Here is a 14,462-nt window from a genome sequence, read left to right as displayed (position 1 = left end):
CCAGGGCCTGAACGGCTGGGCAGGAAGGGCGCCGGCTGGGGATCCCAACCACCGCCCCTCGGGCGTCCCGTTCTGCCCGCCGGGGGTGTGGGGGGGGGGGGCGGATCCCGGTGCAGCGAAGCGCGCGGCCCAGCGGGGCGCAGGTGGACGCTGCACGAGCTCGACGTGGAGCCGCTCCCGCAGGGGCTCGAAGCGCACGAGGCGCGCTCCGGCATCGCGGCCCACCCGCACCCCCTCCTCACCTAGGCGCGCGGCCCGACCCTCGACCCCCGCGGTGCTCGCCTCGGCTGCGTGCGGGCAGGGAAATTAAACGTGGGAACAGAGCTGCGGTGTGTGCGTGTTTGTACGCGGCCGTGCCTCCGGGTGATCTTGACCACCCAGCAGCGGGGGCCTGCCCGGTCGCCCTGGAGATCCCACAGTCTCAGCCGGGCTTCTTGCCCAGGCCAGCGGCTGGGACCCGGTGGATGGGCTTTCCGACTTCTTCGGAGCCTCCTCCTCCTCCCCACATCAGTCCCGGAACCGCCTATGCATATGCATTCCCTGCAACCTCCCAGCTCCGCCCAGCGGCCAGGGGCCAGCCCAAACCGACTAACACTGTCAGTTCAAAGATCATTCTGGAGGCTTCTTGCGCTCCGGATCCAGGGATCTCCCTCTCCACACACACACGCAACAGACCCGCAGCACCGGGAGGCCCCGAGGGTTTGGTGCCTCCGGCAAGAAAGACTTCCTGCAGCGCCCAAACCTTCCTCTTTTGTGCTCGGGGGTCCTGGAGCCCCCGTTGGCAGAGGGCAGCGACTGCGACAGGCATTTGCACAGACCAGCCGTGGCCCCACCATGAAGTCCGTGCAGAAACAGTGGCTAGAAGTAGTGGGCGCCTACCAATACGTGCTCACTTTCCTCTTCCTGGGTGAGAGGCTGGTGCTCTGGGGTCCCCAAGGGGAGGAGGGGCATCAGGGAGAAAGCCTGGGGCTCCATTCGCTTGTGCGCCGGAGGACAAAGGAAGAAGGAGGCGGCCAGAGGTCAGGGCCATGGCTGGAGGCACATCTGCCATCTGTGAGGGGTAGGAGAGAGCAGGTGGCATGGAATGATTCTTCAAAAGCTAACGCACTCATCTTTCTCATCTTTCCCCCAGGCCCTTTCTTCTCTCTTCTCATTTTCTTCCTCCTCTTCACGTCCTTCTGGTGGGTCTCTGTTCTGTACCTGGTGTGGCTCTGCCTGGACTGGGACACACCCAAGCAAGGTAAGTGCTGCAGGACCTGTGCCCAGGAAGCAAAGACAGTGGCAGGGGGCCGTCCAGGGGTTCCTGCCACGCATCTCTCTGCCCCAAGGTGGAAGGCGCTTTGAGTGGATAAGGAACTCGGCCATGTGGAGACATGTCAGGGATTATTATCCTGTCAAGGTACCGGGTCATCCACTCTCTTCCTCCTCCCTCTCCCAATCCCCCACACTTACTCACCCCTGCCTGTGCACCCTGGGCCCCCTAACCTCAGACGGGGTGGGCGGTGCAGAGTGGCGTTGCACAGTAGGCTCTCTGTGCTGCCCAGCGCATTCGAGGACCTTGGACTCTGAAGTCGGGCAGGGCGGAGGGCAGCTCTTTTCAGCCGGTGTCCCTCCTCCATACCTGTTTCTCTGCATCCCCTCACCACCACCCCCGCCCTGAAGCTGGTGAAAACCGCAGAGTTGCCCCCGGACCGCAACTATGTGCTGAGTGTCCACCCACACGGGATCATGTGCGTGGGAGCCTTCTGCAATTTCTCCACCGACGTCACCGGCTTCTCCAAGAAGTTCCCCGGGATTCAGACCTCAATGACAGGGCTGGGCGTCCTCTTCCACCTTCCCGTCTATCGTGAATACCTCATGTCCTATGGTGAGCCTGGAGCTGAGCAGGAGGAGGCAGCCATTCCCTCCCAACCCCCACTCCCACCCCCACCCCCGCCCCCACCCCCGACTGCCTCCCAGGCACCCAGTGCAGGGACCCAGCCTGAACATTGGCCTGCTTCACAGCGGGCATCAGTGAAGAGCTCCAGAGCAAATGACCCTCATCTTTGCAAGGAAAGGCACTCTCGGGCACACTGACATGGGCACGGGGATGGCAGGTTTGGAGGGAATGGGGTGTGAGGCTCACTAAAGGGCAGCTGAGGGCCAGGCAGCCTGGGAGGGGGTGGTGACGGCTCCCCACCTCCTCTCCTGTGCAGGACTGCGTCCTGTGAGCCGGCAGAGCCTGGACTTTATCCTGTCACAGCCCCAGCGTGGGCAGGCTGTCATCATTATGGTTGGGGGTGCCCAGGAGTCCCTGTATGCCGTCCCGGGGAAGCACTGCCTCATTCTCCGCAATCGCAAAGGCTTTGTGCGCCTGGCACTGAGGCACGGGTGAGTGGGGTACAGGCGCCCAGCCCGGGGCTGCTGCTGGAGGTCAGAACTTGACATTGTGTCTGGGGGTCCACACTCTTTTGTCCCCACCCATCCTGGTCCCTGTAGTTGGGCCTCTGTGTCCCCAGAGCCCACTCTGTGCCCTCTGGCACGCATCAACACTTGGGCACTTTCTCTGTGCCAAGCACCATGACCACTTCTGCCAGGCTTCTGGCAGCAGAGACAGTGGCAGGGGGCCGTCCGAAGGAGTCAGGAGCAGGGGGAGTGTGGGGGGCTTGGTTGGTTGCGTGACTGCCTTTGGCTCAGGTCGTGGTCCCGCATTGGGCTCCCTGCTTGGCGGAGGGGGGAGGGGGGTCTGCTTCTCCCTCTGACCCTCCGCCTCCTGGGCTCGCTGGCTCTCATTCTCTCTCTCTCAAATAAATAAATAAAATCTAAAAGAGAGAGAGAGAGAGAGGCAGGATCATAGCATAAGTAGTAGGACCTTGTGCTCCAAAATCCTGAGTTCAAAGCCCTTTCTGACACTGCCTCAAAGGCAAGACCCTGGACATGTATCTCTGCCCGTGGGATAGGACTAACACTACTGTGCTAGGAGTTGTAGGAGTTGCTGTAGTTGCAAAGGCTCAAGGACAAAATGTATACAGTTGACCCTTAAACAACATGGGTTTGAACAGCACCAGTCCCTTATACATGGATTTTTTTTTTTTTTACAATATAGTACTGTAAATGTATTTTCTCTTCCTGATGATTTTCATTTTTTAGAGATTTGATGCATTTATTTGAGAGAAAGAGAGAGAGAGAGGCATGAGGGAGGGGAGCAGAGGGAGGGGCAGAGACCCTCAAACAGATACCACCCTGACTGCAGAATCCAACTTGGGTTTCAGTTCCAAGACCCTGAGATCATGACCTAAGCCAAAACCGAGGGTTAGCCGCTCAGCCAACTGAGCCCCCCCGGCACTCCCTGATGATTTTTTTAAGATTGTATTTATTTGAAGGCGGGGGGTGGGGGTGGGTAAGAGCATGAGCTGGGGGAGGGGCAGAGGGAGAGAGAATCTTAAGCAGACTCCCTGCTGAGTGCAGAGCTGGACCTGGGATTCGATCTCTGGACCCTAGGATCATGACCTGAGCCCAATGCAGATGCCTCACTGACTGAGCCACCCAGAGGCCCCCCAGCTTACTTTAGTATAAGAATACAGTATATAGTACATACACAAATTATGTCTTAATTGACTATTTATGTTATTGGACATGCTATAGGGGTTAAGTTTGGGGGGAGTATTAAGTTATATGAGGATTTTGGGGGTGGGGGTCAGTGCCCCTTACCCCATGTTGTTCAAGGGTCAACATAGGAAGGCCCAGTACACACTCATTTCTCAAGAACCATGAGTCCCTTCTCTGCAGATCTTGGTCATCTGCTTGAAATGGCCTTGGCCATTGGAATCCAGAGGTGTGGAGAGGAACTTGTGATTCTCTCCAAAAGCCACGGGCCTGACCACCCTCCTCTCTCTCTCTCTCTCTCTCTCTCTGCCCCTTCCCAGAGCCTCCCTGGTACCTGTGTACTCCTTTGGGGAGAATGACATCTTCAAATGTAAGGCCTTTGCCACAAATTCCTGGCAGTATCTGTGTCAGATCACCTTTAAGAGGATCATGGGCTTTTCTCCTTGCATCTTCTGGGGCCAGGGGCTCTTCTCGGCCAACTCCTGGGGCCTGCTCCCCTTCGCCAGGCCCATCACCACTGTGGGTGAGTACCCCTCTCCGGGCAAGAAAACTGCTGTCCGCTGCGCGGGCAGCAGGACCTCCCCTACCCCCAACCTCTGTCTCCCCTCTCCCTGCAGTGGGCCGCCCCATCCCAGTGCCCCAGCGCCTGGACCCCACCGAGGAGGAAGTGGACCATTATCACATGCTTTTTATGGAGGCTCTGGAGCAACTCTTTGAGGACCACAAGGAAAGCTGCGGGGTCCCCGCTTCTACTCACCTCACCTTCATCTAGCACTTGCTGCCCCCCTCCCCTCCCCCCAGCCCTGAGCCCCTCCCCCCAGGGCACTGAGAGCTATACCTACTGCCTCTCTGTACTGCTCCAATAAAAGCTCCTTCTCTCCCACCATGATGTTGTAGAATCGGATTTCTACAGAGCTCGCCCTCCAGCTCTGGGGGGCTGAGCTGGTCCGGGAATGAACCGCCTTCATCCTCCAGGACTGTGGGGATCGGAACCCTGAATTCTCATCCCAACAAGCCTTAATCCGGCTGCACCACCTCTTTCCTTTGCGGAGCCCTTTCTCCCTCTGGGAATGAAGGCCTCTGCTTCCCCGAGAGCTGGAGGGCCTCAGGACTGAGTTGCGGAGGGCGGCTCTAGGGGGGAGTCGGCTTTGCGGGATGAGCTGGAGAAGACAGGACGGAGGGTGGAACAGCCAGCCCGAGGGAAAGCTGAGTTTCGTGAAGGGTTCCTGGCCGTATGGGGAACGCCGTGATCTCTGATGGGAGAACTGAGGATGCTGGTCCGTACTACGCCCCTGTCTGTCCGTTAGGTTTCCCTGTGGGTGGGCAGTGAATGAAACAGGAACCTGTTTGACCAGCATCACATCAGCTCCTTGCCCAGCGTCACGTCCACATGAGCCCATCCGCTCAGAAAGCGCAGGACTCTTGTGATGATCGAAGAATTAAAATATAAGGGCTCAGAACGGAGATTGGCAAACTACCATCACCCTTATCACAGACACGTCGTCAGTCCCGGGGGCGGGGGGGAGGTAAGACCGCCCCGTCTAAGGGTCCTCGCGTGGTCACAGTGTTCCCTGACTGCATCTGCCCCCTTTGCTGCCTGGCTCTGCGTCTGTATCCCAGAATTCAGAAGAACTTGCTGGAATGTAATCGGAATGCACCTACACTAGTCTCCCACTGTCCTATAAAATACATTCATTCAGTGGAAGAATTTTTTTCTTGTTCCTGGAGGAAAATCTGAGTGGCCCTGTGGCTTATCTGGGTCATTCTGGGAGCGGGGGGCGGGGGTGGTAAGTTCTTCATTCACCTTTAGTTGGTACACAGACCTATAGCTTGAGAAGTAATCGGCCCTTGGATCTCCGTCCAAGGGCGGGACTCCTCCATCTCCAGGCTGCCTTCCTAAACAGCAGGGGCAGCTAGGGACAGTGGAAATGGGGTGGGGTTGCCCTTTTTCCTCCTCCTCTCCCCCTCCCTAGGGTCCCCCTCCCTTGCTAGACACTGTTACTGACCCCTTGGGATGGAGGGTAGGGGCAGAGGAGGGGAAGGAGGATCCCCGGCATTTTTTTTTTTAAAGATTTTATTTATTTATTTGACAGAGAGAGATCGCAAGTAGATGGAGAGGCAGGCAGAGAGAGATAGAGGGAAGCAGGCTCCCTGCTGAGCAGAGAGCCCGATGCGGGACTCGATCCCAGGACCCTGAGATCATGACCTGAGCCGAAGGCAGCGGCTTAACCCACTGAGCCACCCAGGCGCCCCGATCCCCGACATTTTAGACAACACTGTCCTAAGATAGCTTCATGTTCTCTGGGCCTCCAGACCTTCCAAGCTGATTCCTTGTCCTCAGGGGGGCTCTCCTGGATTTTCTGGAGTATCCCCTTTTAGCTTTCTCTGCCACTTCGTCTGTCCTTGGTTTTCTGCTCATGCACTTGACACAGGATTTCTCCTTAGGAATCCCACTGCTCTTCCAGGCTGAGAGGTTGAGAGGGATGGAAACTAAACAGTCGGAGGCTGGAACACGCTTAGCCTGGAGACCATCAGAATACAGGTTCAATGCAGCCACTTGTCCTTCCTGGATGGGAACATCCGGTCAGCTACCGTCTGGCTGTTGGACTCCTCTGGTGGACATACTCCGAGAATGCTGGGGTAGGCGGCACTCTTTGAGTTTTGCAACCTTTGTCACTGATCTTGTGGAGGGAAGCCTGGTCCTCCGCCGGGGGGGGGGGGGGCTTACAGAGCTCTGAAGTCCTTCCCTGACACCTCTCTCCTTGGTGTCCAAGTTCTGATCCTTGTCATGGATATTGGGGACTCAAGGGTCACTTCTCGATCACTGGCTTAGAAAATGTGGTCTTGCTTGTTGCGTGGGGTTTAAGGATCGCATCACGTGTTTTTCTCTGGATTCTTCCCCTGAGGGACAAAGGCACCATCTTCTAGTGAGAACTGGCCACCAACGGCGGGGGGTATGGCGATTGGATCGCTGTGGGCCTTCCTCCAAAAAGCCCCCTGCCCTTCTCCTCTGTGAGTGGTAGATGCCTGTCTCTGGGGAGGGGAGTTTGGGCTGGGTGGTTGGTGAGGAATGGGAATTTGGGGGACTGGAGGAGAGGAAGGCAGGGACTTACTCCCCATCACTCATTACTCCTATCTGAAATCCAAGACCAGTAAGTCAGGAGAGGGGAGGGGTTAGCCTGAGGCTGGAGAGAAACAGAAGCCAGCAAGCAGTTAGGACTGGGTTGGCCCTAGAGGCAGACATATGGTCAGGAGAAACAAAGTCTTCCCAGGACTCATAAATCTAATTGGGCAAGCTTCTCAGGGAAGTAGTCATGTCTCATCTTGGTGGAGAGACGGACAGCTGAGAGGGAACATTATCCTTCATGTGGAAACATCCGGGTGGGTTAGACACAAACCAGAAAGGTACAGGAAGGTCAAGATCAGGCTTCTGTCTCTGGGAGAGAGCCTCGGCTCCCGTACCCATAGGTGTGTGTTGGGGATGGGGTTGAGCAAACAGAATGTGTCCTCAATGCCGAGAGATGTGGCAAGACTTGCAGGGCAGGGGTGTCGCCTGGGTGGCTCAGTGGGTTGGGCCTCTGCCTTCGGCTCAGGTCATGGTCTCAGGGTCCTGGGATCGAGCCCCACATCAGGCTCCCCGCTCAGCAGGAAGCCTGCTTCTCCCTCACCCACGCCCCTGCTTGTGTTCCCTCTCTCACTGTGTCACTCTCTGTCAAATAAACAAATAAAAATCTTCAAGGGAAAAAAGGAGAGAAAAGAAAATGACACCCCTGGACAATGACAAGTGTCCCTGGCTGGACTGAGACTCCAGGTGAGACAATCAAAGGGCCTTGTGCGACGTCAGTCCCCTGCTTCCCAGAGGCTGCTGTCACATGGGCTCTAACCTGGACCTAAATCTCCCCAGCGCAACTGTCACCTTGGCCAACGGGCTTAGTTCAGCTGAGGCCACTCAGGCCCAGACCATGATCAAAGCCGGAGGCCCTGACAGGAATCAAGATTCTAGAGAGATTATGCTTGAGCTTCAGAGCACAAGGCCTGTCCCTTCCTGTTCTGGCCTGCACGTCCTGGGTCCTCACAGAGAAAGATGCCACACTGCTGGCAGGGTGACAATAGTCACTGACTGGAAACAGAAATAGCACAGAGTTGGAAGGCAGGTAGTTCAAGGGAACGCTTGAGCCTGAACTTGAATTTGAGGACCCAACGTGGTCCAAGGGCCATCTCTGAACCACAGGGGTCCAGCTCTAGCAGTCACTGGTCATGACCTTGGTCAAAGCACACAAGCCACAGCTTCCCCTGGTAACACAGGACTACCTACTTCCAAGTTGTGAGGTTTTAAAACTCCTAATTGAAATACAACACAGACAAGCACACAAATCACAAGGGTATGGCTCAGATTCTCATCAACCGAACATACACAGGGTTTCTCTGCAACGGACGTGAGATGCCGTCCAAGTTCACGGGACAGCCGCACCGATGTCTCTGTGCTGTGGTTGAGGCAAACAGTCCACCCACTGGTGACCCAGCCTTTTTTCTTCACCCTTGGCTTTCTCTCGTTTGGGTGGGTGCCTCCTCAGCCACAGTGGAGCTGGGAGGAAACATCTGGAAGCCTTTGCGGAGAAAGAAGGGGGAGGTGGCACTGAGGAGGGCCGAGGCGGGGAGAAGCCTTCACGGTGTAGCAGAGTCTACCCAGCAGCCCAGGGGAGGTCCGGGCATAACCACGGCTGGTCTGGAAGTTCCAGACCCAGACAGGGAGAGTCTTGCTAGGGTCTGACCCGAGCCCCACGGCTAGTCCTGTCTCCATTCCCCTGTCACCAAGGCCAACCCCAGTATGCTTTGGGGATCTGGCAGTCACCTCCCATAGATGAGCTCTCCTCCAGCCCGACTGCTGGTTCTTCCACCTGAGCTCCAGCCCCTATGGTCCTCCCCACCTGCTTGTGGAAAGGGCAAGCTCTGAAGGGGCTCTGTGTACCCGGGGAGCCCTAGGTCCTGAGCCGCCTGCCATCCCCAGGGTTCCTGGGGCCGATGCTGGACATGCCAGAATGGTCCTCAGCTCCTGCTTCTCCCCACACCTTCCAGAACCCCACTCAAGACCCGTGGCCTCTTCAGTCTTCCTGCTAAACGGTTTTCAGCTTCTCCTCTCGCTCCCCACCCCCATCCCTCCGTGAACAGCCTCTGGGACGGCTCCTCTGCGATCAGAGACGTCTTGCTCCTCTTCTCCCATCCAACCCCTTCTCCCGCTGTCCAGATGCTCTTTGTAACGCACTGCTTTCTGCGTGTAAGTCTCCCTAGTGGATCCTCACTGTCACGGGGTCCTTGTTCGAAGGTGTGAAATCCTCAGCACCACATTCGAGGAAGCCTCCAAACAGCCCAGCCCATCTTCCCAGCCTGTCTCTGACTCGGCTCTCCTTCCTGAGCGGAGAGCGGATGGAACCCCTACCAACGAGTCCCAGTTCAGCTCCCGGGGCTCAACCCTCACTATGAGCGGACCTTGGCAGGCTCGCGCACCACCTCTAAGCCTCCTATCTATACCACAGGGTTCCTGATGAGCTCGAAATGAGGTATGCACAGAAATGGGACCCGGCAGGGTGCTCAGCAGACGTTAGTTACCGGCACTCTTATCTTGCCCACGTCTTTACGGAAAATCTTTTCCTAGCCACAGCCACATCCCAAGCCTCACACCATAGGATCCCATCACGTATACCATCGCATTAGGCAGACTGGTCTTCTGTTACCCGAACATACGACTCATCCATGATCTTTTATCTCCTATTATTAAATGCAGCTGTTAAGGGCAGGAAGTGCGTCCTGGGTGTTTTTGCATTTTGACTGCGTTCTGTGATGGCCATGCACCAGGCATGAGCGAAGGAAGCATGTCCAAGAGACCTGTGCAGAGGGAACCAGCTGCATCATTTGTAGATTGTGCCCAGGAAGACCGGCTGGGGGCAGGAGTGCATGGGGGTTCCCTTCACAGAGCCAGAAGTTGGGGGGGGGTTGCACCCATCGTGGGAAGGAAGGGAGCGCCACTAGTTTCCCTAACAAGGGGCCCCACACTTGGTGATTTAAAACAACCAAATGGATTGTCTCACAAATCTCCCTCTTCTTCTAGATGCCCACTTCTAGATTCAATTAGGGCCCACTCTTATTCCGTATGACCTCATCTTAATGTGATTACGTCTGCAAAGAACCCATCTTCCAATAAGGTCTCTTTTGCAGGCACTAAGGGTAAGGACATCAATATGTCTTTTTGAGTTGGGGGGGGCGGTGCACATTCAGCTCTCGACAGGTACCCTTTTTTAATTTTTAAAAGATTTTATTTATTTATTTGAGAGAGAGAGATCACAAGTAGGCAGAGAGGCAGGCAGCGAGAGAGGAGGAATCAGGCTCCCTGCTGAGCAGAGAGCCTGATGCGGGGCTGGATCCCAGGACCCTGAGATCATGACCTGAGCCGAAGGCAGAGGCTTAACCCCACCGAGCACACAAGTGCCCCAACAGGTGTCCTTTAAAAATTCGCACAAAAATCTTCTCTGCTTATGCCTGGGGGCCGCACCCACCCAGAGATGGTCTTTTGTGCAAATGATGTTAGGTGGTGGCGAGCATTCGCCACGGGATCTTTTCTTGGAGGACTGTGCATGACAGGTGTACATAGAGAAGAACATGGGTCACTAGACCATCCTGAAGGGCCTAATGTATTTTCAAGAGGCCTGTGGCCCACAGGACAAAACCGTTAATGAGTTTCCTCATGCCATTCCTCCTCCTGTGTAGCTGAATGAAAAGCCCCAACATTGTGATTTCTCGTCCTGATCTGGAAGAGTCTAACTTCTAAACTGAACTGAGGAAACTTAAAAGCTCAACTTGATGCCTCCTCTGGCTTTTTTCTTCCCCGTCATTCCCCCATGTGGGCACCAGAGGGCGGTCTCTACTCACAAGGCAAAGATGTCACTCCTGCTTAAACCCCCTCCCCACCCCACTCCCCGCGGGCCAGCCCCTGCCTACAAGACCGGTACAACCCAGAACTGCCAGTTCTTGCAAAGGGTGCTGTTGCTCTGGGTTTTGCTCAGGCTGCCTCCTCCTCCTGGCGGGACCTTGTCCTTGAGCAGAGAGCCCCATGCAGGGCTCGATCCTCATCAGGACCCTGAGATCACGACCTGAGCCGATGGCAGAGGCTCAACCCACTGAGTCACCCAGGTGCCCCAGCCTGTTATTTTTTAGGGGTGCCTGGGTGACTCAGTCTGTTAAGCGACTGCCGTCGGCTAAGGTCATGATCCCAAGGTCCTGGGATGGTGGCATCGAGTTCCACATCTGGCTTCCTGCTCAGCAGGGAGCCTGCTTCTCCCTCTCCCACTCCCCCTGCTTGTGTTCCTGCTCTCATGGTTTCTCTCCGTTGCATACTAAATAAATAAAAATCATGAAGATTTAAAAAAATTAAAAACTTGTTATTTTGAAGACCAACAAATGAAAAGAACAATTTAAAGCATTTAAATGACTCATGACCTCAGCCTAAATCAAGAGTCGGTCACTTAATGGACTAAGCCACCCAAGATGTCGCCCACATTTATTTCTCATGGGTCTGGAGGCTACAAGTCCATGATCAAGGTTCTGGCAGATTCCGTTTCTGGTGAAAGCTCTCTTCCTGGCTTTTCGAGTCACTTTCTTTCTGTCTCAAGGTCTTTTTTCTGCAAATGCGAGGGTAGAGAGGGGGCTCCTGGTCTCTGCCTCTTATAATCCTATGGATTCTAGCCCCACTCTTATGATCTCATTTAGCTTTTATTCCCTGTGTAAAGGCCCCTGTCTCCAAATACAGTCACACTGGAGGTTAGGGTTTCAATATATGAATTGGGGAGGGAGACACAATTCTATCTCTCCCTATGATAAAGATCTACTGAAATACCAGAAACAATATGATGTCTGAAATTTTTTTCAAAATATCAGGGTGCTTGCAGTGTCCAATGATAGTGGTTATGAGCTGATAATTGTTGAAGCTGACGGTAGGCCAGTGAGGCTTCGTTATACTGTTCTATTTTCTGCGTGTGTTAGATAGTCTCCAGAGTAAAAGTGATGGGTTTTTTTCTGACGGCTAGCTAATGATTGTGCTTTTTGAGAACAGAAATGGAGTCAATCAGACCCATCGAAGATGATGTTAATGTTTGTGAATAAATGACAGACATTACAGACAATGTTGGTTCATATGGACCTGGAGAGAGGGACCTGCTGATGGATGGGGAGAGAAGATGTGGAATTTCAAGGACTTCTAGGCACAAGCCGTTATCCTGAGCTTTTAGAAACGCAGTGTGAGGGACACCTGGGTGGCTCAGTGGGTTGAGCCTCTGCCTTCGGCTCAGGTCATGATCCCATGATCCCATGATCTCGATCTCTCTTTCAAATAAATAAATAAAATCTTTTTAAAAAGAAAAGAAAAAGAAAGAAAAAAAAGAAATGCAGTGTGAGGCTGGGTTGTGCATTGGCTTGGGGTTAGGATACCGGGACTCTGGTTTTATCTCTACCCAGTGGATGACTTTCGATAAAAACGATCAAAGGTGGTCTCAACTTCCCCTACTCTAGATCTAGGTTGAAGTCATTCCTTCTTTCATAATATGCTTATTAAGCATTTACTATGTGCCAAGAGCTGAACAAAGCACCAGAGGTATAAAGATAGCTTTAACATCAGGGGGCCTGGGTGGTTCAGTCAGTTAGGCGTCTGCTTTCTGCTTGAGTCATGATCTCAGGGTTCTGGGATTGAGCCCCACGTCTGGCTCCCTGCTCGACAGGGAGTCTGCTCCTCCCTCTCCCTCTCCCTCTGCCCCGCTCCTTCTCTCTCCCCCCACCAATAAATAAATAAAATCTTTTTAAAAAAGATTTTATTTATTTATTTGACACAGAGAGAGAGAGAGATCACAAGTAAGCAGCGAGGCAGGTGGGGGGGGTGGGGGAAGCAGGCTCCCTGCTGAGCAGAGAGCCGGATTCGGGCTTGATCCCAGGACCCGGAGACCCTGACCTGAGCCGAAGGCAGAGGCTTTAACCCACTGAGCCACCCAGGTACCCCAAATAAATAAAATCTTAAAACAACAACAACAAAAAGATAGCTGTAACATCAACCCTGTTCTAAAAAAGAGTTCACTGTCAAGCTCAGTGGCTTCCCAGCTTTCTATCCCCTGATTCATGAAGTTCCTAGAGTCTGAGAGTCCCAAAGGAAGAATGAATAAGGCAGGCCTCTGCTTCCGTCTGCATTTCAGTGTACAAGCTGCAATGCACCGCAGGGGAGAATTGTTGTTCTAGTTGGCTAGATCGTAATACCTACTTTTAATCGAACCTCTATGCTCTGCCAAGCACTTTTCTTACATTATCTTACTTAATCCTTACTGGAAGGTGGGAGCTATGCCCTCCTTACAGATGAAGAAGCCGTGAGTCACCAGTATGTGGGATCTGTGATACCTTGCCTTCTGAGGTGATCTGGAAAGTTCCTTCCAATGCCATAATTCTAAGGAAGACTTTTAGGCATTCACTGGCTCTGTGATTCTGAGGCAATTACTTAACCCTTTGATCTTTGGCCTCCTGCCTTATCTGCAGATCAGCTGGTCCTTTGCCTAATCAACAAAAAGCACATGCGGTGCCCGTAAGATGCTCAGTAAAGCATCTTTTATATTTCTCTGCGATCAGCCAAGTGCCGATAGACTTGACTCATAGAATGGGGACTTGCCCAGGAAGAAGGGTCACTGGATCAGGGAGAGGCCAGGGGTCTCAGCCTTGGTCTTCCAAATAAAAGGCCCAAAGAAATAAGCCCGGCATAAGGGTCAAAGCCAGTATGGGTCCCCAGGGTCCGAGACAGCATTTACAAAATTCAGGGCAGCTAAGGGAAACCTCCAGCTTTAACTACCCTGACATCTGCTTCCTGCGCTGCCGTTTTCAAAAGCATTTTCACCAAGTACCTCTGCCCTCTGAGGGGGTCAGTGATCGGTGGGGGTCTCCTTTTGCAGCCAAGGCCTTCATAGTGTCCCTTGCCAGCTGCGGGATCTAGCCCACGTGGCGGGACTTCTCAGAACCCACTTTCTTCCTTTGTGGAAGTGACTAAACAAGCCTCACCCATCCTACAGTGTTATGAGAATCAAACCGAAGTGCTGTGCAAACATTCTGGGTGGTTCTGCGGCTCACCACCAGGAAGGGGTGCAGGGGTGAAGTCGGGGGGAGAGGCGGGGTGACCTGGTACCCAGACCTGTGAAGCCAGGACTCTCACGCCTCTGTCGCAAAGCAAATCATGCTTCCACCCCCACGGGTCTTAACCTTGGCGGATTTTAACGTCCAGAGGCACAAGGTGATGCACCCCTACCTCCCTCCCCACCCCATCCCCTCTCCCCCACCACCCCGCATCCTCAAAGCACTTACGGATGCCGAAAGCCTCTTGTTCCCTCTTGCTGGGAGGGGCAGCCAGGGGATTCGTCACCTTCCATCCTCTTATCACCACCGCCCCCCCCCCTAAACTCCCAGGGGTGTCGGGACAGAAGCAGCCTGCGCGTGGTGATTTTGGAACCACGTGGCTTTTGATTAGACCAATGAGCGGCGACTTCTCCCTTCTGAGAAGCTCAGACATGAAGCGTTAGCAACTTCGGGAAACTTTCTCTTCTCATTGGCTGAGGGAACTGGAAGTGGTGAACGTTGAGCCAATCCCAGAGCTTCTGGTGGCAGAAGGCGGGGCTTCTGGCGAAAAGGGAGGGATTAGAGCCTGGTTGCGTCTCCCTCCTGCCGCCAGTGACTTTTTCCGCCAACTTTTTGAGGAGCTGTCCCACCGTGGAGCACGTTCCACCTTCTTCTTCTTTTTTTTTTTTTTTTTTTTAAGATTTTATTTATTTATTTGACAGAGAGAAATCACAAGTAGATGGAGAGGC

General features: G+C 54.0%; 1 protein-coding gene across 1 annotated transcript; it reads left to right on the top strand.

Moving 5' to 3' along the window:
* Window positions 1-606: 606 nt before the first annotated feature.
* MOGAT3 (monoacylglycerol O-acyltransferase 3) lies at window positions 607-4,468 on the top strand. Its single transcript, XM_059155339.1, has 7 exons — window positions 607-907; window positions 1,133-1,240; window positions 1,329-1,399; window positions 1,663-1,867; window positions 2,196-2,370; window positions 3,906-4,108; window positions 4,203-4,468. Exons 1-7 carry the CDS (start codon window positions 835-837, stop codon window positions 4,355-4,357), a joined length of 990 nt encoding a protein of 329 aa, XP_059011322.1. The 5' UTR covers window positions 607-834; the 3' UTR covers window positions 4,358-4,468.
* Window positions 4,469-14,462: the final 9,994 nt, after the last annotated feature.

This window comes from Mustela lutreola, chromosome 17, assembly GCF_030435805.1.
Source record: "Mustela lutreola isolate mMusLut2 chromosome 17, mMusLut2.pri, whole genome shotgun sequence".
NCBI classification, from domain to species: domain Eukaryota; kingdom Metazoa; phylum Chordata; class Mammalia; order Carnivora; family Mustelidae; genus Mustela; species Mustela lutreola.
Note: the sequence above shows the minus strand (reverse complement) of the source record. Positions and strands in the feature narration are given on the sequence as shown.